At 37.1% G+C, this 22037-nt stretch overlaps 2 protein-coding genes across 3 annotated transcripts; both read right to left on the bottom strand.

Moving 5' to 3' along the window:
- Positions 1-958: 958 nt before the first annotated feature.
- Positions 959-4715, bottom strand: LOC107746364 (serine/arginine-rich splicing factor 7-like). Of its 2 annotated transcripts, XM_016560532.1 has the most exons (9): positions 4616-4715; positions 4421-4504; positions 2877-3101; positions 2322-2501; positions 2164-2232; positions 2030-2068; positions 1758-1877; positions 1562-1648; positions 959-1475 (listed from the first exon to the last, which is right to left on the bottom strand). In XM_016560532.1, the coding sequence occupies exons 3-9, from the start codon at positions 3092-3094 to the stop codon at positions 1424-1426; spliced, it is 765 nt and encodes a 254-aa protein (XP_016416018.1). In that variant the 5' UTR covers positions 3095-3101; positions 4421-4504; positions 4616-4715; the 3' UTR covers positions 959-1423. The 2 variants fall into 2 exon arrangements, with proteins under 2 accessions (XP_016416018.1, XP_016416019.1); XM_016560533.1 differs by lacking the exons at positions 4421-4504; positions 4616-4715 and adding an exon at positions 4286-4371.
- Positions 4716-5577: 862 nt separating this feature from the next.
- Positions 5578-21035, bottom strand: LOC107746426 (sodium/calcium exchanger 2). Its single transcript, XM_074560204.1, is given in 14 exon segments — positions 5578-6341; positions 6420-6689; positions 7255-7354; positions 7753-7818; positions 8921-9033; positions 9132-9149; positions 11352-11455; positions 13745-14094; positions 14803-14985; positions 14987-15247; positions 18116-18370; positions 18833-19060; positions 20035-20172; positions 20739-21035. Coding segments are annotated over 14 exon segments (2760 nt in total). The 3' UTR covers positions 5578-5964.
- Between the last annotated feature and the right edge of the window lie 1002 nt (positions 21036-22037).

Here is a 22037-nt window from a genome sequence, read left to right as displayed (position 1 = left end):
TTAAAAAAAAAAAAAAAACCGGGTTACAACACCTATTGAGCAGTCTAGCTATACGCGATTTTACGGCATCGTAGTAGCGTTCGAATGCGTCTGGTCCGCCAAATGCCGTTTTGGCTGTCAGTTTTACTACTGGTTTATAATAGTAGTGAAACCTGAATATGTAATGGTATTTTTCTCTAGACTGAGCCAACATGTAGGTAGTGTTAACAAGGAGAGGAACTCAAAAATCCGTTTGGTTTTAAATGTCTCCATACATTTCTCCTCGTGTTTTCTTAAAAAAATGGTTTTGATATAACTGATGTTACAAACGAAAGAATATACAAAATATTTGGTTTCCCTCCACCTATAAAATTTAATTAGCCTGTTTCAGTGTGCCTAGAATACAATAGAATGGATTTTCCCCATAACAATGTAATTCTACATAATTGGTTTTTGGTGGACAATTTGATATGATCTGCTGTTTTGATTCAAGAGTGGAGTCAAATCAAAACACTAGTTAACACCTTTATGTTTGAGCCCTCAGGAAAAATTATACTTAAAACACATCAAACCTGGGAAAAGTAAGCCAAGCAAACCAACCATATATGACTAAACGCTGTATACAAAACAAGCAACAATAGTAAAAAATTATGGGTGGGTGATATGACCAAAATCTTATCAAATACCCACGTCACAATAATGATTGCGGCTGTATGAACTATATAATTATTTCACTGAAAATATGGCTATATTCCCAAAAAGTTGATTAAATTTTACAACTCTGCAAAAAAAAAAAAAATTATATATATAAATAAAAATAAGCAAACTACAAATCAGTACAAACTCTTAGTATATTGGAAGTATATTATAGTATATGAAATTTCAACTGGTTGTAAATTCCACCATTTAAACTAGTATAACCCTACCCCTTAAAATAAAAATAAAAACTCAGGTCAGTAAAAATTTAGCACGGAAACAGTTGGGTTTGTAAAGCTTTACTTTATTAAAAAGATCATTGCAATTTTCAAAGCAAAAAAAAAAAAAACTCTACAAGTAAACAAATCACAACGTACTCTTCAGCTCATATAATACACTGACTAAATCACAACATAGCTCATTCACCACCTTACCCACAAATCACTGACCACAGGACACTGGCTCAACACTGAAATTAAAACAATGGAGCTCTTAAAAAAAAAAAGTTTACAATCTGAAGGAGGGGGGAGGAGAAAACAAAAGGGGGACACGTAAAAGGGAAGGGGGGAAAAAAAAAATCATATGATGATAGTGATGCTTTTACAAGGAGCTTTCATTAACGTGGGGAAGGAGAAGAAAAGAAATAGCTTTGTAGCTACAGTAGAACCAGTATTGAAATCATGGAGATAAAATGTATTTCAGCCCTGAGGCAAAGGTGGGGAATGGGGGAGAAGCATCAGTATTCAGATCAGTCAGCATTCGGTGTTGGACTTCTCCTTGGGCTGGCAGACCTGGAATGACTAAGACAAAACAAAGTGTCAGAATCTGCTCATTTTCTACAAGAACAAAATAACTGAAATGTGCCATCGTGTAAATTTGCATTCACCTGTCTTTCTTGTGACTGACCGAACGAGACCGAGACCTGGACACACTACGATCTCTCTGTCTAGAACCAGATCGTGAACGGGAGCGACTACAAATACAAAAACAAACAATTTAAACTGAGAAAGCACGTACAACACTAATATATTTTACTTCACACACGCAAAACTGAAATAAATTAGCATGAGTAAATCAAGTACCCGTCTCTACCGACAGGCGTTCTGGATCTGGACCTTCGGACAGGGCTTTTTGACCTGCGTACAGGTGAACGTGAACGCCGCACAGGGGTTCTGGATCTAGAGCGGGCCGGAGAGCCTGACCTAGAACGCAAAGGTGAAGTTTAAAAAAAAAATAAAAACAATAGCCCAGACAATTTAGAAAGGCAAGGGGTCCTACAGAAAGATTGCAGCAAGTAGACATACTGCAATTAGAACTGGTAAAAACAGGACTGTGGCCTGATAACACAACTTACCTGCTTCTGCGTTTTGAGTATGAAGGTGAACGGTACCTCCTATAATTTTTTTTTTTTAAAAAGTCACAAAATCAGATTGATGCATCTAGACTGTAAATCTGTCCAAACACAGCTGAAGCAGTGAGAGGACTTGCCTTTCATTGCTGCGGCTACGAGAGCGGTAGCGTCGGCCACGAGATCTGGACCGAGAGCGAGATGCTGACCTTAAAACAAACAAAAACAAAATGAAAGATTAGCAATAAAACAGTGTCAGGTTCCAATGCAATAAAAATAAAAAAAGTTGGCTAAGTACCTGCTGCGTCGACTACGCCGCTTGCTGAAACGATAACAGTCGTAGGCATAATGACCACTCTCCCCACACTGGTAACAGCGGTCGTTGGGGTCAAATTGTCTGCGACTGGGACGGCCATAACGAGACTTTCTGGACATACCATTAGACAGCTCAACTCTCACGCGGGATCCACAAAGCACCCTAGGATATTACAGATCAGAAGGTTATTTGTTTCTCTATGCCAAACAAAGATGCACTCAATATGTGTGTCCCAGCTGTTGACAATTCCCCCATGACATCCTTGTTTTTTTGTTTTTTTTTCAGGAGCTACACACTTTACCTAGATGCAGGCTAACGTCAGATAAACTAAGAAAAACAACTGAACAAACTAACAACAATTAATCTGCATCCAGGATAATACCAAATAAGTTGGGGCCTTTGTGAGCGGAAAAAGAACAGTGATAAACCGCCGACACTCACCCCTGCGGGTCTGAGCTCCCTGAAGCGGTCAGGGGGTTAAATGTGCTGCAGTAGCATCATGGCAAATGTAGGCAGGTAGAACTCAAGTTGACTCACTTTCCATCCATCCCCTTTACAGCATCCTCTGCATCCCTGGCATCCTCATACTCTACGAAGGCGAAACCTGGAGGGTTCCGGGCAACCCACACGCTCCGCAATGGTCCATAGTAACTGAAGGCTCGTTCAAGCTCACCTTTGGCTGCACCATTGCCAAGGTCACCGACATAGACCTTACAGTCAGCGGCGCGAGAGGAACTACGAGATGAGTAAGACATCTTGCACCTGTAGTGTGGACAATGGTTAAGAAATTAATTGGTACTAATTTGTAACCTTCAGTAAAAAAAATTTTTTGTTAAAACTTAATTTTAAACCTGCTACTATATAGTACAAGATAACCGATTCCACAAATTAATTAACACTCAAATCAATGCACATTTTCCAAAACACACAAAAAACAAAGTCTTAGAAATCCATTAAACCAGGGGGTTAAGGACCACTGGGGGTTTCTAAAGGTTAGTGGAAAAGCTATAAAAACTTGTTTTCTAAATCTAAAAATCTAACTCACAACCGGCCAAAGGGACAATCCACCAAAACGGAAAATGGTCATTTTACTCAATTTACTCACCCTCACACAAATTCAAATCTGTAGGACTGTCTACAACAAACAAATGATAATCTTTAGAAAAAAATTTTTTTTTGTCTATACAATGAAACTCCACGGTCACCAAAACTAGTTAGCAACGTTCTTCAAAATACCGGTATATCTTGTGTTCTGCAAAAAAAAGTCATACAGGTTTGGAAAAAGCACGGGGGTGAGTAAATGACAGCTTTTCTTTTTGGGTGAAATTTAGGCATTATATAACGCAATGAAGTTACGGTGTACCCAAGATTACTGTAAAGTCCCTGGTTCTGTTAGGGTTAAACAGCCCTGCCGTAATGCAGAGTTCCCCATAATATAAATAATACAGTGTCTTGTGTATATCACTGATCGAGCAGCGCGAATGAAAGCACGTTGGTCGAGTATGTAACGTTAGTACAACCCTGCATGTGTTAAAAACATTTCGCAAATCGCGGTCAGCTGTTCCCTTATCACGTGCAAGCTTCCAAATAGGTCAAAAGTGAAAATACGAGATCTTGCAGACCATTGCTATAAAGAGTAAACGTATTTCTTCAAGCATTGTTTTAGTTTCGCTTTCCTTTGTAACACCAGTCGCTTCACCTGCCGAAATGCGGCCACGATGGACTGTTCAATCATGTTTATCAAAACAAACAACAAAGTTAACAAGACTCGAACAACCAAATTCACACCAGACAATAGGACAAGGGCTTATAAGCATGATATGGTTGAGAACGTAGCAAGTGGGTTGATTGTTAGCCAATAAACAAGATTAACGCCATTAATAAGTGCGCCAAAATCGCAGGCCGCTCTTTGTTTGGCACGTTTTTGAATCAAACCATACACCTACCGAAGCGCAAAGATCCATCTACTGGCGCAACCAGTAAAACCCCGAGCTTTCGTATAAGGTTTATAAACACATGCGAAGAGAGAGGGCTTTGGATAATACACAATAAACAACACCGTCGGCTGCACGCGGACTTACTGTGTGACTCGATGTCCTCGGTTCCGTGTGAGGGCGCGTGGACGTCTTCTTCTTCCGGTTGATTAAAGATGCTTCAACCAAACCCTGGCCGGCAGGAGAAACGGCGAATAAATACAAGCAGATACAGACCTGACCATCGCTACTACCTCTATCCGACTAAAAACCGACGCACGTAAATCAAAATAAAGCACTCACCTATTATCTTATCTCATGCTCCTCACGCTCTTGGCCCGGAAGCATCACCCGTCACCAGCTGATCGAGCGGGGCCTGTCGACTTCTCTCACTTCCAAGAAGGGGCGGGGTCTTTAAAGCTTGAACGTGATTGGCTCTCGCTGATGTAACTCAAACTAAAGGCGCGTTTTCCTACTGGTTTGTAGTGGCGGGTTTTTCATTCATTCTAGTAGTTCGCATATTTTGAATCAGTTCACTAAAAAGATTCGTTCATTGATATAAAAAAGGCATTTTTTTGGTCTCACTCATAAATAACAGTAAAAACATCTATATTGTCAACCGCCGGAGTGTTGCTATTACGTCCGCATTATTATGTGTAATTAGTAGTAATTTTACAACGTTAATAATTCACATTCATAATTCTTAAATCCCCCTCTGGAAAATGAACTAAAGCATTTGCGCACCTCGAAAATTCTACAAAGTGTATATTGTTGCTGTGTACTGTAAAAAATAGGAGGATAAACGCTCATAAAAAGAATAGACTAGTAAAGGAAATTATAAGTAAACAATTCAAGGAATGGCCTTTGGAAATGTGGTACTGATTATGCCAAAATGGTTGCAACTGTAATTTCATTTTTAATTTCTAAATACAACATGTTCCAATCAGAATACCAAAGCACAATAAGAACAAACACTTAAATTTATTAATTTTTTACTTACATTTGATTTTACTTTTAAATGCTGAAATAATAGATTTGAGTGAACTGATGAAGTGACAGCCTACAAGACTCATTACTATTTGAGTAAATATATTAATGTGAATTATGATAATGATAATCACATACATTCTTTCTTTGATCAACTTGTCATGGTAGGTCCCATAATGTCTGACATCCTTAAGTAAGACTGGAAAAAGAAGCTCAGTTTCACTTGTCAAAGAGTTTTTGAGCCATAAGTGCCTTTTCTCTCAGAGAGAGGCCTAGCATCTCTTCAAGGAATTACTGGTCATGAGTCAGCATATAAAAATACATCACAGTCCTGTCAAAAAAGTGCTACATCTTGCAGTGTGTTAAAAGTCCTCCATGCCACTGAGGGTCTGGTGATGTCAAAAGTTCATAATACCTCTAATGTGCTTTGAAACCAAAGGTGACCAACAGTTAAAGACATCCCTCACAGCAGTGCAGTCATACAATCTTGCTCTATCCCACTCATTCTTTCATTTCATGTACATTTGTTTATACAGAATGTGATCTACTTTATGTACATATTACCATGGAATATACAGTGCACTGTGCATTTCTCTCATAGCTCATTTCATGTGAATGCCATTAGTGTAAGTTTGAGTCTGGTTGTTTTGTCTTTCTCTCTCTCCTCAGAAGCCGGTGATGTGACAGTAGGCCTCTAGGCTGGAGAATGTGATGTAGAGAAGCCACAAACCGAGGAACAATAGTGAAGTCGGAACCTTCAGCGTTTTGGGTCCGCCCAGCTCTCTGCCCACCGATGGCCGCCGCCGTAGCATCAGCACACCGATGTTAATGAAGGCAAAGATGGTGAAGAGTGTGACAGAGAATGCAAGAGAGCCGGGCTCTACGTGAAACACCTGACCTTTGACCTCCCAGTAAACAGCTGAAATGGTCCAGGCCACGGCAATCCCCAGGAAAACATTAACCGCATTGCTACCGGTCACGTTTCCAACCGAAGCGTCTGCATACTGATCCTGTTTAGCAGCGACCTTACTTGCGAATGTATCTAAGAGAGGAAAGGGAGATGATAGTTGGTTGCCTGTGTTTCACATTATCAGACACACAAGATATGTTACAGATTTACCTGGTATGGAGGTTCCTAAGGCAACAAACACTACAGCAGTGACTGTGTCACGGAGACCCACTGTGCAGCCGAAATGAGATGCCAAATCTCCAATGATGGCGGTTAGCAGCCCAATGACCAGAATGGACACAATAAAGCAGGCCCAGCCATTCCAGTATTCTGTGGGTGGAACGAACGCAAACAGAATCTTCCAGAACACCGTAACTGCGTGCATGAAATAATCACAGCACGATGGTTGCTGAGGCTCCCCTCCTTCTTCATCACCTTCTCCTGAAAAGAATGAGAGAAAAAGAGAAAGGTATAAATAAAACATGACCATCACCTGAAATAATCTCTTATGAGTTTTTATGGGCACAAACACAGCATAAATGTGACCCTGGACCACAAAAACACAAAATTCGAAATTGAGATTTATACATCATCTAAAAGCTGAATAAATAAGCTTTCAATGGATGTATGGTTTGTTAGGATAGGACAATATTTGGCCGAGATACAACTATTTGAACATCTGAGGGAACATCTGGAATACTGAGAAAATCGCCTTTAAAGTTATCCAAATGAAGTTCTTAGCAATGGATATTACTAATCAAAAATGAAGTTTTTATATATTTACAGTAGGAAATTTACAAAATATCTTCATGGAACATGATTTTTATTTAATATCCTAATGATTTTTGGCATAAACGAGAAATCGATAATTTTGACCCATACAATGTTTTTTTGGCTATTGCTAAAAATATACCCAAGCGACTTAAGACTGGTTTTGTGGTCCAGGGTCACAAATCATTTCACATATGTAGAAACACGCATAGACACCGAAATGATTTGATTCTACCTGCACTGACTGTTACCGCCTCGATGAACTGTTCTCTCCAGGAGTGTGTGCCAATTACTTCAGCAAGATTAGTGTCATTCAATAGGCGGTCTACTGTATTCTAAACACATATGCACACCATAGTAAAGCTCAGTGATTGAGAAATATATCCATTAAACAGCAATCAATCAGACTAAGCAATTGCTCTGGCACACTTTTTTAATGCCTCTTTGTAATATTGACAGTATTCTTGAATAATGTGCACTACAGAACTGTTCATGCTCAGTTCTTGTTCAGTCAAATCAACATTTTGTTTAATTGAAAAATCATCAGGGTACTGTAGGCTGTGTATTAAGCCTAAGTTTTAAAGCTTTCAATTAATAAACACAAATTAAAACAGAAAGACCTGTGATGAAGAAATGAGATTTAATTGCAATCTTCTATAATCTTCATGCATTTAGGTGTGATTCAGTCAGACAGTGTTTAAAGGCTGAAGTTTAGGGCAATCCCAACACACACTTCACACTGAGGCAAGTGGTCTACTACCGCATCTAAGACTCCATTAGGGGCCATTCCCTGTCGGACCTATGAGAGGGAAGGAATCACACCTTATACGACTTCTGCCTGCATGAGACAGACTAAATTGGGCACTCAGTTAATGTGTATGTTACAGAAGCCCTATAAGGCCATGGATTATTATTATTATTTATGTTTTTTTTTTTTTCGTGATCACTACTTAAAGGGGTCATATGATGCTGCTAAAAAGAACATTATTTTGTGTATTTGGTGTAATGATTGTAACACTCCAAAGAGAAAGGAAAAATTGAAATCGCATCATATGACCCCTTTAAGTTAATTGTGACCCTGTACCACAAAACCAGTCATAAGGGTCAATTTTTTTTAAAATTGAGATTTATACATCTGAAAAACATCTGAATAAATAAGCTTTCGATTGATTTATGGTTTGTTAGGATAGGACAATATTTGGCCGACACAATTTTCTTTTGTTCTTTACGTAACAAAAGTTGTTTTCGCATTATCATAACTTGTTGACTGTTGTTGATATTTCAACAAAACGTTTGCTTCACTTAATAATAAAGTCATTACAATAAATGAATCAATCACTGCTCATTTTTTTCAGAGACATGCTAAACATTTTACATGTGTAATTCACGTTTTTAAATGGTCTGACAACAGAGCATTCAACACCACAAGCGCAGGCAGAGTGCTTTCAGATGTATGCAGCAGGTAACTATTCTAAAATATTTTAGAGCTCCTTGGATTCAACCCACTATTTTTTCTTATTTATTTGAAATAAAATGATATTACATCGTTTGTTTGTGATTTTCATTAGTTCTGCTGGATAGGCTGACCATGTGACCATTACATGTACGACAGCTTCTGATCAAAACAGACTTCTAATCTGATGGCATTATTACTGCTTTATTTACTCTGAAACATAAGTAACTATGATATTTTTGTGTATATTATTATTTCATTTGGTTAATCTACAGTTAGTGCTGCTGTTGGATAACGGGTTGGACATCACGAGAAAACAACTTTTGTTATGTCGAGATTACAAGAAAATTAAGTTGTGATATGAGAAAACAAGAAAGAAAAATAATAATCCATGGCCTCCTAGGGCTTCCATAGTTTGCTCCTGTATGTATACATATGACGTGTGTACCTTGAAAACAATGCTTTCCTCTATAATAACCTCTAACTTGCGGTGTTCTCCCAGAATGGGCTTTCCTTTCTCTGCTATACGTCTAGCGTCCTCCAATTCTGGACCAGGGGTGGCTGGGGAAAATGAGAGGGAGAGGAAAGGATAAATATTTATATTAATAAACTGCATATACACTGCAAAAGAAATGTACAAGGTATTAGAGTCATCTTACCCTGATTCAAAAGCAGATCTATATGCAGCATGCAAGTAGAAAATGAATCAATGAATGAATTAATTAATCAGTTGAATAATGAATAAACTGTACACTATAGTTCAAAAGTTTAAACGTTTTTGAAAGAAGTCTTCTATGCTCATCTAGGCTGCATTTATTTGATCAAACAGTAAAAACAGTAATATTAACAGTAAAGTATTATAAAATATTACCACAATATATATATATATATATATATTATAAGTTTTTATTTATGTGTATTTATTCATTATGTACAGTGCTGCTTGAAAGTTTGTGAACCCTTTAGAATTTTCTATATTTCTGCATAAATATGACACAAAACATAATTAGATTTTCACACAAATCCTGAAAGTAGACAACGAGAATCCAACCAAACAAAGGAGACAAAAATATATACTTTGTCATTTATTTATCAGTACAGAACCACTTCAACTCTGTGATGTTGGTGGGTTTCCTCCTATGAACTGCTTGCTTCAGGTCCTTCCACATAATTTCAATTTGATTAAGGTCCGGAATTTGACTCCGTCATTCCAAAACATTAACTTTGTTCTTCTTTAACCATTCTTTGGTAGAACGACTTGTGTGCTTGGGGTCGTTGTCTTGCTTCATGACCCACTTTCTCTTATTCAGTTCTCGGACAGATGTCCTGACATTTTCCTTCAGAATTTGCTGGTATAATTCAGAATTAATTGTTCCATCAATGATGGCAAGCCGTCCTGGACCAGATGCAGCAAAACAGGCCCAAACCATGATACTACCACCACCATTTTTCACAGATGGGATAAGGTTCTTATTCTGGAATGCAGTGTTTTCTTTCTCCAACATAACGCTGCTAATTTAAACCAAAATGTTCTATTTTGGTCTCATCCATCCACAAAATATTTCTCCAGTATTCCTCTGGCTTGTCCACATGATCCTTAGCAAACTGCAGATGGGCAGCAATGTTCTTTTTGGAGAGCAGTGGCTTTCTTCTTGCGACTCTGCCATGGACACCATGGTTGTTCAGTGTTCTCCTGATGATGGGCTCATAAACATTAACATTAGCCAATGTGAGAAAGGCCTTTAGTTGCTTAGAAGTTAGCCTGCAGTACTTTGAAACCTAGTGGACTTTTACACATCTTGCTTTTAGAGTGTTCTTTGTTGGTGGACCACTCCTGGGGAGGGTAACAGTGGTCTTGAATTTCCTCCATTTGTACACAATCTGTCTGACCGTGGATTGGTGGAGTCCAAACTCTTTAGAGATGGCTTTGAAAGCTTTTCTAGCCTGATGAACAGCATCAACTCTTTTTCTGAGGTCCTCCGAGATCTCATTTGTTTGTGCCATGATACACTTCCACAAACATGACCAAACTTTGATAGATCCCTGTTCTTTAAATAAAACAGGGCACGCACTGACACCTGATAGTAATTTCACTGATTGAAAACAACTCTGAAAAACAGATGGACTCTAATTTCAACTTTAAATGAACTGCCAATCCTAGAGATTCACATACTTTTGCCACTCACAGATATGTAATATTGGATCATTTTCCTGAATAAATAAATTACAAAGTATATATTTTCATTTCATTTGTTTGATTGGGTTGTCTTTGTCAACTTTAAGGACTTGCATGAAAATCTGATGATTTTTTGGGTTATATTTATGCAGAAATAGAAAATTCTAAAGGGTTCACAAACTTTCAAGTGGCACTGTATATGTGTATTTATTCCTATAACCTGTATGTACTGTATCTATCTATCTATCTATCTATCTATCTGCACTTATCTACAACAGTGCTTGGTCAATCGTTGGGTTAATGAAAGAGATTCCAAGTAGCTGATTAGCTCACTAATGAACCTGGTGTTAATTCTCTCTTTAGCATTCACTTTTATTCTGACACATGAGCTCATATTACACACACACACAAACGTGAGGCTGAAGTGTGTGTGTAGGTGAGTTGGATCTTGTTACTGTGTGTGACGCATGTCTAGTTTGTCCCCCTGTTGTGCTGTTGTTATTGATCTGAAACTGGACACTGGTCATAGAAATGTGTGTGTGTTTGTGTGAGAGAGAGGTGAGTAGGAGGCTATTGGAATCTCAATAGCCTTAACAAATGAAAATATACACAAACATTCATAGAAATCTCCCTCACAGAGAAAAATTTAAATACTATAACAGATTCAGGGATGATTAAAAAGGATAGTAACACACACACAGACCTGAGATCCCTCTCTTGAGCCATTTGGGTTCTTCAAGGACAATGTAGAAATGTTCTCGCTTCTCATATTCCTGCATGTTAATGATGCGCACCTGTAGTGTCTTACTGTGGACACACACACACAAAGAGCAATGGACAAATAATAATTTCCTCTTGGTTTTACCTCTGAAATATTAAAGGAGACCTCAGCATTTAAATCACATCAGAGTTAGGCCTGCATGAATACTTTAACACACAATGCATTAATAATTAACCCACACACAGACGAACTCAGATGAGCGTTCAGTTGTGTACATGCTCTATTCTCCACAAACCACTGCTGAACTGAGCATTTAAGATGTATGTCATTTGTTTTGATATGATTTTGGTCGTTGTTTGTCATGTGCTCTCTGAAGCGTCACTGTACACTTGACAGCACAGATTTCACCTCATCAGATTTCACATTCACATACTAAATTAATAAATAAAACCTACTAAATAAAATCCTGTCAAAAGTGGATTCTAAGTTCTAACCATCTAAAATTCCTGTCAAAAGTGCAGGAAATATTAATGTTAATTTGTGCCAAATTGTTCATCAAAATACTTGTTCTTTTAAATTACAAGATATCATTTATAATATAAAAGTGTTACTATAAATATCTCCAAATGAATAACTTAAGAAGACAGAGACAGGTGAAATTACCTTGTGTCAGTATAACCTTTCAGCCCAGGATAAGTCCTGGGTTAAAACTGATTTTTAACTTAAAAAAAAACAAACAAAAAAAAACATATGCTGCTCAGAAGCCATTATTAGCTTATTGAGACTGACAGTAACTTTGACGCCTGAGTTAGGATCCATCAGAAGACGCATCAAACAGTCCAAAGTTCAAAACCACAGCAGTCCACACAGAAGACTACAGATCATCTTAGAAACGATGTGGTACACAAACATGTTGGGGTCTGAAGGTATCAGGCAGGGATTAGAGGAAAACAGCATTAAAGGTGACAAAAATAGGCGTATGCAACTGATAGCTTATTACTACTGTAGTACTGGGGTAGTAGAGACCTCTAGTGGTGCAAATGAAAAGTGATAGCATAGTGACAAATAATGTTTGTATGCTGAGAGATGGCTATGTATTATGAGGTTTAATATTAGTGTATTACAAAATAACAGCTCAGAATAGTATTTCAGAGTATTGCATTTTTAACTAAAGTCTTTCATAATGCTTACTGTGCATTTGAAAAATGTTATATCATAGATTCTAAAACCTGACATATATATGAACTGACATACACTACCGTTCAAAAGTCAGTATGATTTTTTTTTTGAAAGAAATGTATGTTATTCAGCAAGGATGCATAAACTTTTTTTTAAAAAGTGACGGTAAAGACTTTTAAATTGAAATTTCTGTTTCAATTAAATGCTGTTCTTTAGAAAAACATGCATCATGGTTTCCACAAAAATATTATGCATCAAACTGTTGCAACATTGATAACAATAAAAATGAATGTTTCTTACACACCAAATCAGTTATGTAGTAATAGCTGCTAAAAATTTTGCATCACAGTAATACATTTCAAAAATAGAAAACAGTAATTGTAAATGGACTTACAGTAATACTGTGAAATATTACAAATACATGCAGTCTTGGTGAGCACGACTTACTTTTAAAAACAAGAAATATGTACACAAAACCTTTTGAATGTTAGTGTATGTTAATTTATAATACCTTATAACACATCATAAATGCACTGCATATGCTAGTTGTCACGGAAACACCTGCCTCACCAGCCGAATCAGCCTCCTACACCCGCTCACAATCACCTGATTACTGATCACGGACACCTGCACCCACTTACCACACCACTCAAATACTCACTCACCTCATTCATTCACCGACTGGTCGCAAGGTTGCAAGCTTCTCTGTCTTGGTTCCTCACACTCCGCTCTACCTGTTCTCCTCGGAATCCTCAACTCTCGGCCGGTGTGCCGACCCAGATAAGACTGTGTTTTGCTTCCCTCACTGCCTATGTTGAACTCTTTTTATTTGGAAGCCTCTCCTAAGTTCCTGTTATTAAACCCTTGAATTACGTTAACCTGCCTTTCTGCCTCTTTGTCCTGGGTGTGACACTAGTAAAGTATATTAATGGGTTGTAACAATGGCCCATAATTAAAGGTTTCAAGTGGTACTGTCAGACTGCTTATTGAGATACTTACCAAAATACTCCACAAGCCATTTAACACACATGCACTCATGCATTAAAGAGTATATACACTACATTTTTTGCATTTATATAATTACCTAATTTTTACATAAATTCAGATTTGTGTGTATCTGAAAAGTAAAGAGAATATGCTCCTATTTTGTGTGTAAAGGTAAAATTTGAATTGAAAACTTTAGTGTGAACTTTTACCTAGTCTGCTCATTGGTAAACTCTAGCTCTCCTTGTGTGTGCTCATAGTCAACACCATGTCGCGCAGAACCGTCCTCTGTGTGATATGGAATCATGACAGTCCCACGCACACCTGACGTCCGGTTCACCGGCACCTCCACCACACCTGAACATTCACCCACGCAGAGCTCCCGCTGACTAAACGCAAAGATTCCCGCATGGTCATCGTCCAAAATAGTTACAGTGGTTACGAAGGGTTCAACCAGTCGGGCACCATCAGTGTTGGTCCCGCCCTCACCCTCTCGCAGGTTCGAGAGTCGCACAAAGAAGTGTTCGTCTTCCTCAAACACATCATCATCGATAATTCCCACCTATAAAACATACGCACATGCATCTTAAGACAACTGAGTCATATTCAACTCAAATACATACACTACTGTTCAGAAGTTTTAGAATGTTTTTGAATAAGGTCTCTAATTGTCATCACTTCAAAACTGTAATATTGTAATAAAAAAAATATGATTATAACTTTAACTGTTTTTTATTTTAATATATTTTAAAGTCTTCAGTGTCACATGATCCTTTAGAAATTATTCTAATATACTGATTTGATGCTTATTATTATCAATGTTGAAAACGGTTGTGCTGCTTAATATTCGATCAAAAGAGCAGCATTTCATTTAAATATACTTTTTTAACATTATAAAAATCTTGACTGTCACTATTGACCAATTTAATGCATCCTTGTTTTAATTTAAAAATATATATATTTTGTGTTTTCACATACTCTTTGAATTGTTTTTTTTTTTTTATCAGATTTTTCAAAATTGAATCACTTACAAATTATTCACATATTAATTTGAATAGCATCATATTCTGTTTATTGCTGTGTTGGACTATATTATCAATTTGTGTGTTAACTGAGAAAGTATATATTCATTTTCAGAGTCAAATATGACCGAACATAATAACACGATGATTCACTCTGCAGATTGTATTGGTTGAATTAATTAAAGAGATGTATTTCAAAAGAACATTCTGTTCATGGATCAGACATCACCACTGTGCGTTTCTCTCACCTTTATTTCTTTGTGTGTCTCTCCAGGCTGAAATATGATTGTTCCCTCACAATACTCATAATCTGCCCCAGAACTGGCTGACCCATTCTCTGTCCTGTAATCAACATGGAAGGTTCTGGTGCCGGTTCCCCCCTGTAAGCAGACCCACACACTGACGCTACCACAGTTCTCACTGCACTGGTAACTGTGCCTGCTCAAAAGCAATGTGAGAACAGGTGGCCAGGTCATTCTCCGCTGAATCTCCAGCTGCTCGTTTTACCTGTTCAGCTGCTGCATGTTTCTTCAGTACGTTCCCGGCACCGATCATCATGCGTGTTGCCTGCACCCTGTAAAACGCCCGGCTCTTATGCTGTTTCTGCATGGTGGCATAGTTTGCCATCTCGATCAGCTGGTCCAGGTCTTTATCTGGATGCTTCTCTCTCAGTTCCTTAAGCATGTGGATCACCTGCAACCACAGACAGTCAAGGTAACCTCCAAACCCTTTTTATTTCAATGTTCTGCTCAACATCTTTATATGTAAGAGACCACATCCAGCCGGGTGACCAACTCTGGTCAGGTGTTGCAATAAATACAGACTGGCTGTACAATATCCCACTTACTATATGACTAGTACTGCTATTACTATACTAAAAATTGCTATATTGAAAAAAGTATCAAGTATTTATTTATTTTATCAATAATACAAAAAATCAGTAATAATTTGAAATATTTGTACAATTTAAAATAATTGGTTTCTATTTTAATATATTTTAAAATGTATGTTATTCCTGTGATGGCAAAGCTGAATTTTCAGCAGCCACTGCTCCAGTCTTCAGTGTCACATGATCTTTCAGAAATCATTCCAAAAAGGTTAATTGGAGCTCCAAAAACATTTCTTCTTATTATTAATGTTGAAAACTGTTGGGCTGCTTAATATTTTTGTGGAAACTGTGATATATTTTTCATAATTTTTTGATGAATTGAAAGTTCAAAAATAGCATTTATTAGAAATTATATATATATACAGGTACACTTTAAATATCTTGCATTTAAAGACCGATATTATTCAAAGATCATACAACCCTCATCAATGGTGATATTAAAACACATTTAAGGAGAAACACGCTGATCATTTCCTGCTTTTATGAAGCCCTGCCCTCAGAAATAAGCGATGGGCTCTGATTGGTTGGTTAGCCCAGTGTGTTGTGATTGGCTAAACCGCCTGTAGTGCGGATCTAAACGTCCCGCCCCTCACCTCAGCGGCATGTGCTCCGGTTGTATTGTAAACAACGGCGTTGTTAATATCGCTTAACAGTTTGAGCCCGATTGAGAAGCAGAGGATATTATTGAAGAAGATCGTGCAGAACCTGTGCAAGCACAGCTTTTAATGGTAGGCCTGTGTTTTTTGTTTGTTGTTGTCTCATACTTTTAGATATGCTGTTATTTGTAAATGCTACTGCTTATGTTAGCTTTTAATATATGGTTTTATCCTGATTAACCCTTTCAGTGGTGAGTTTAAAATATTCTAGCTGTCCCCCCAGAGTGAGTTTTTTTTAAGGCGACCGTTATTTTAGAATGTTTCCATGGCGACGCGTCATGCTTGTCACGTGACCACAATAACACTGTATGACAGATGGATCGCTTTTATTTCGCTTTTCCTTTTATATTTAAAATATTCACAAACTTGCATATCATGTCATGAACAATCAGATATTCACAAATATGTGTAAATGAGTGTGTTTTGTCGTTTAAAAACCCTTCTAAATGATCTTGATCATGATCTGTAATGTGAGATGGGCGCCGCCATGTTTGTTCGCGCTGCAGTTCAGAGAGTCCTGTCAGTCGGATTTACAGCATGTGAATTCATCAATTTCTCCCGAAATACAAGTAATAAGTGGCCGGTGAACTGGGTGAAGAATAGAGTGAACTTTATAGTTACTTACACTATGTGTATCTGATATGAATAAAACACATCGGCAAATTAAATTTGAATGGATTGTTATTGTTGCTTCCATAAACATATGTGTGTATTTTACAAACTCTAAATGTATTGTTTTACTAGTACTTGTGTATTTAAATGTCTGAAACCTAAAATAAACATTATGTGGTTAAAAACACTGCATAGTTGTGATATGACAAACGCAGTGCACGTCTCTCTCTGGCTCAGCACCAGCTAAAGCACAGTTTGAATTTGGCAGTTTTGTGACGTCACCGAAAGTTCTAAATCCCATATGTGGGACCATACTCCCAGGGGCACGGAAATAAAAATGGCGAACATAAATAAAGAAACGAAGTTGCTTGTCAGATTTCCCTAACAAGCAACCATATATTTTTTTAAATAAGCCCCCAAAAAAACTCAACCCGCGACCCAGGATTTTTTTCACGCAACTTTACAAAAAACCTCCCCCCCCAGAGTCGCATATAATACGCGGACTTGGCAACTCTGATGGCCTCGCCCCCTTTGCTGCCTTTTCCCGAGGGCGGGGTTTATCTGGGTTTGGTCACGAACCCGGGAAGTTACTTGTTGTAGTCCCTACCAGCCGTTTTTGTAGGCATTAAACTGCCAGAATTTTAAAAGACGATATCTCCGTTTGCATTGAACTTTCAGCTTCGTAACTTTGCAGATATTGTTTATGCTCAAACAGCAACATTTCACACTAACTAACATTAAAAAAGTGAAATCGCAATCAACCATCCCTTTAATAGATATGAACTATACTTAGTATGAAATAAATGGATTTTAAATATAGTACTCTTACAAGGGTATATATATATGTCTATGTATATATAATAATAATAATATGTTTTTACTATTATGTTCGATATCAAATTAATGCATCCTTGTTGAATAACAGTACTAATTATTTCATAGAAAGTTTTGAATGAAAATATATAACTGTCACAATGTAGTTGACTGGTTGCCAGAGATGTTTATGAGAGAAGGTGGGGTAAATATTTGACGTTTCTTGAGGATGCAGGATAACGTCCTGGTGGTGAGACACATTCAACCAATGTTGTTTTTTTTTTTATTACTTTAAGTTTATTTCATTTATTTATGTTTATTGGATTTATGCTAGCAATCTACATATAACTGTGACTGATACGTTGTTTAGGTGGGTTGGGGGGGCGTTTGACAAAATAATTATCTGTAAATGGAATGTATTGTTTTTCTTATTGAAGAAAATAAAAAGTACAAATAATAATTTTAAAAAATAACAACGATAATCTCTGTAATACGTGGAATCCACTGGAACACAAGAACATTCACCACAATTTCACTCATAGAAGAAAGATCTGATTAGGTTTTTCTCTCCGTTTTGATTTGCTCTCTCACCTCCTCTCTGTCCTGTTCGGCTTCTTTGGTTTTCTCCATATTGACACTGGTGGTGCTGTTTTGATATTTTTCTCCCATGATGGCATCAATGCCTCTGGGTGCTAGCTCACCCTCCATCTCCACGATGATACCATGACGTTTATCAGCACGGTAACGCTTGTGCAAGTACTTGTAAAAGAGCAGGCGCCGGTCGGCGATCCAAGCCATTAAGACACACACAGGGAAGAAGAAAAGAGTGACCAGAGCCTCCCAGACCTCACACACACACAGACACAAGAAAATAAGTGAATTAAATTGGCCTAGACATTCACCTAAAAAGATAATTAGTGCTGGGCAACGATTAATCGCATCCAAATAAACACAGTACACACGCATTATATTATGTACACAGAAACTTTTATTTATTATGTATATATGAATACACACACACACACACACATGTATATATTTAAGAAAAATATGTTGTTTATATATTAAATATAATATAAATTATATGAATATAAATATATACACACACACATGTAAAATACATGTAAATATTTTCAAAATATATACTGTATGTGTGTATCTTTATGTATACATAAATATACACAGTACACACACGTATTATATAAACAAAAACATTTATTTTGGATGCGATTAATCACGATTAATCGTTGCCCAGCTCTAATAAATATTTACAGCCACATTATGCAAACATGTTCTGCTTACACACACCTGTACAATGCCAGGGCTAATGACTGCCAGGATGAGGTAGAGCCAGATATAGGCGAAGATGCTCCAGGATGCAGTAACAAAGAAAACTCTGAGGTGTTTAATCTTCCTCACCTCTCCATCAGGTATCACCCACACACACACTCCGATTATCACAAACATGTTAAATGCAGCACTGCCGACTATGGTGCTGGGACCCAGTTCTCCTGACTCAAAACCATGTCCACACACCTGTCACACACAGACGGAGAACAACACTACCATGTGTCCAAAGCAAGTAATAATGTATAATTTAATATACAATATGTTTTCAAGTATGACACATACATTTCAGGTGTTAGTAATTAATTTAGGAAAAAATGGTCCTTGTCTGATGAGGAGCCATGGCTCGAAATGTTACCTTTGGTGAGAACATGTGGAGCTATGGTGCGGAAACTTTTTCTTCCTTTGTTATTTTATATGGTTGAGCACCCTCGTCAAGCATTTTCATTTTCGTCAAGCCTGCTAGATGTGTGTACTTCTAGTCAGCATTTTAGGGACTTTTGTATAATATTTTTTAGGGATGCACCGATACCACTTTTTCCAGTACTCACCCGATACCGATACTTCTATTTTTGGTACTTGCCGATACAGAGTACCGATACTGATATTTTTACTGCAATTGTACATTTTTTAAATATTGGGTACAGAAACCAAAAGGGTATGTATAATGTTAGTTGGTTAACTTCATTTATCAAATAGATACAGTCAAACCACCTTCACCTTCAACATTTCTCACATTATCACAGTTTATTCGCTATAGTTTAGAAAATGTTAATAAAATATGACAAGAACTCAGAGTTACACTGTGTCAGAACAAATTCAGCTTGATAATGTTAGATAACTTTGATAGAAAGGTATGTAATAGATTACAATCAATCAAAAATTATTCAGACAGCTGTTAGTATGACAGTATTTACACAAGAGCCCTTTCTGACATCTGAGATACTTAACTGACTGCTTCTGTGTTAAACCACATTGAGTTAAATGATGTTTTTACATGGAAGAATAGCAGCTGAAGTCATCACTGTGATTGGGTGAGTGTGTTTGTCAGTCATTTAATAATTAACCTGAAAAAAAAAAAAAAAAACCTCACCCTTCACGTCTCTAGTGCTAAACTACTGGGTGATGCGAGTTGCTGGTTTGTTTTGAAAATGTGTGCGTACCTCTATTACTGACAGCAGGATCTCAGGGGCTGATGAACCCAGGGCCATCAGAGTGAGGTTGGATACAGTTTCGTTCCAGATTCTAACTGTCATTACTGTCTTTTCTCCATTTGCACCTGTCACAGTCACCTCTTTCTCCTATATGACACATCAAGTATATAAAAACATAATATTTTGGCCACCAATATGATATCACGCTATAAGTAATATTTTGCGAAATAAAAAAATAAAAAAAATCACAATGTAGCAGTCTTTTTAGCTGGAAAATAAAACAAAAAAAATTATATTTTAAAAACCATGAAGTAATGCCTATTTGTATTTAAAGAAACTAATACTTTCATTCGGCTAAGACGCATTAAATTGAACAAAAGTGACAGTAAAGACATTTATAAATGTTAAAAAAAAAAAATTATATTTCAAATGAACGTGGAACGTATCACAGATTCCACAAAAATATTAAGCAGGACAACTGTTTTCAACATTGATAATAATAAGAAATGCTTCTTGAGCAGCAAATCAGCATATTAGAATGATTTCTAAACAATCATGTGTTTACTGTTTTTTGGGGGGCATTTTTGCCTTATTGTTATGATAGGACAGTGAGTAGAAAGAGACCTACCTTCCTGCCTATCTATCTATCTATCTACCTACCCACCCATCCATCCATCTATCTATCATTGTGTCTATTTTATGTTGCTGTGCACCTGTGAGGTGATGACCTCGATGGCAGCCATGAAGCGATCAGCAATGATGGACACACCCAGGAACATGTAGAGAAGAAATGCAAAGTAGATCACTGCTCTTACTGACTGCATTGCCAGTGAGGGGTCTTGTGGCAGCCACACAGGAAGTAAAATCCCTGGTTGACATTTGACTTTCTCAGCACAGGATCTTTTGGGGCCATCTGCGCTACTGTTGCTGTTCCCATGAGCACTTCCACCCGCACACACCTGTGGAGAGAGGAGAAGGAGGAGAAGGTGGAAGAGTAGAGGAGGAGCCATGACCAGATATGGTGACGAGAATGGCTCTCCTCTTGAGGTTGGGAGATTGACAGACAGAAAAGAAGAGTGGTATTATTTCATACAAAGCACGCTCAATCAATCATGATATGCATTTTGTTATATAATGCCACAATTAACATAAGAATAGTTCTACAAATTATTTATACAGAAATTTTGCTTGTGTTTTATGAATAAAGCTCAATGTCTATATGCGGATACCACATGAATAACAACGTGAACGAGGCCATCTCAGTCCTAATCTAAAACACAGGTCTTATCAGTGGTTCATTAGTCATGCCTGGCCTACACTGGACACAAGCAGTCAAACCTAATGGATCCAATACTACAACTGGACTGGCAGCAATTGCACCATTAAAATGAAAGAAAGACATAAAAACACACAGCATGCTTTCAGCTTTAAATAAGTAAAACATTTTTAAACTAATAACTAAAGGAAATGCCAATTTTTGAAAAGCAGAAAAAGACATTTCTTTTATATAAAAATGACCATAAAAAAAAGTAACTTAAATGCAAACAGAGAACAAAATTAGGATAAAAGCACTAAGGGGTCAGTAAGTTCTTTTTAAAGAAAACAGTTAATTGATCAAAAGTGACAGACATGTATAATGCTGAAAAAGAGTTCTAAAGAGTTCAAAGACTTCTAAGCAAATGCTGTTCTTTTGAACTTTCGATTCATCAAAGCGTCCTGAAAAAATGCACAAAAATATTAAGAAAAATAACTACTTTCAACATTGATAATACTAAGAATTGTTTCTTGAGCACCACATCAGCATAAATGATGTCTGAAGGATCATGTGACACTGAAGACGGGAGTAATGGTTGCTGAAAATTCAGCTTTAGTGTCACAGAAATAAATTACTTTTAAAAACTTCTAATAGAAAACGGTTATATAACAAATATTTCCATTTTAATCTGAATTTTTCTAAAATGTATATATTAAACAGATAGAATATGAAGAATTTTTCAATAGAGTGCTGACAT

The sequence above is a fragment of the Sinocyclocheilus rhinocerous genome, unplaced genomic scaffold, assembly GCF_001515625.1.
Source record: "Sinocyclocheilus rhinocerous isolate Xijiao unplaced genomic scaffold, SAMN03320098_v1.1 scaffold77, whole genome shotgun sequence".
NCBI classification, from domain to species: Eukaryota; Metazoa; Chordata; class Actinopteri; order Cypriniformes; family Cyprinidae; genus Sinocyclocheilus; species Sinocyclocheilus rhinocerous.
Note: the sequence above shows the minus strand (reverse complement) of the source record. Positions and strands in the feature narration are given on the sequence as shown.

What these genes read in the sequence shown, in the direction of transcription:
- LOC107746364 (XM_016560532.1), bottom strand. Translation starts at nt 3,094, where the DNA reads ATGTCTTACTCATCTCGTAGTTCCTCTCGCGCCGCTGACTGTAAGGTC. An exon ending in GTAAAGGGGATGGATGGAAA is followed by an intron (nt 2,502 to 2,876) that starts GTGAGTCAACTT and finishes GTAATATCCTAG; the next exon opens with GGTGCTTTGTGGATCCCGCG. An exon ending in CGTAGCCGCAGCAATGAAAG is followed by an intron (nt 2,069 to 2,163) that starts GCAAGTCCTCTC and finishes AAAAAATTATAG; the next exon opens with GAGGTACCGTTCACCTTCAT.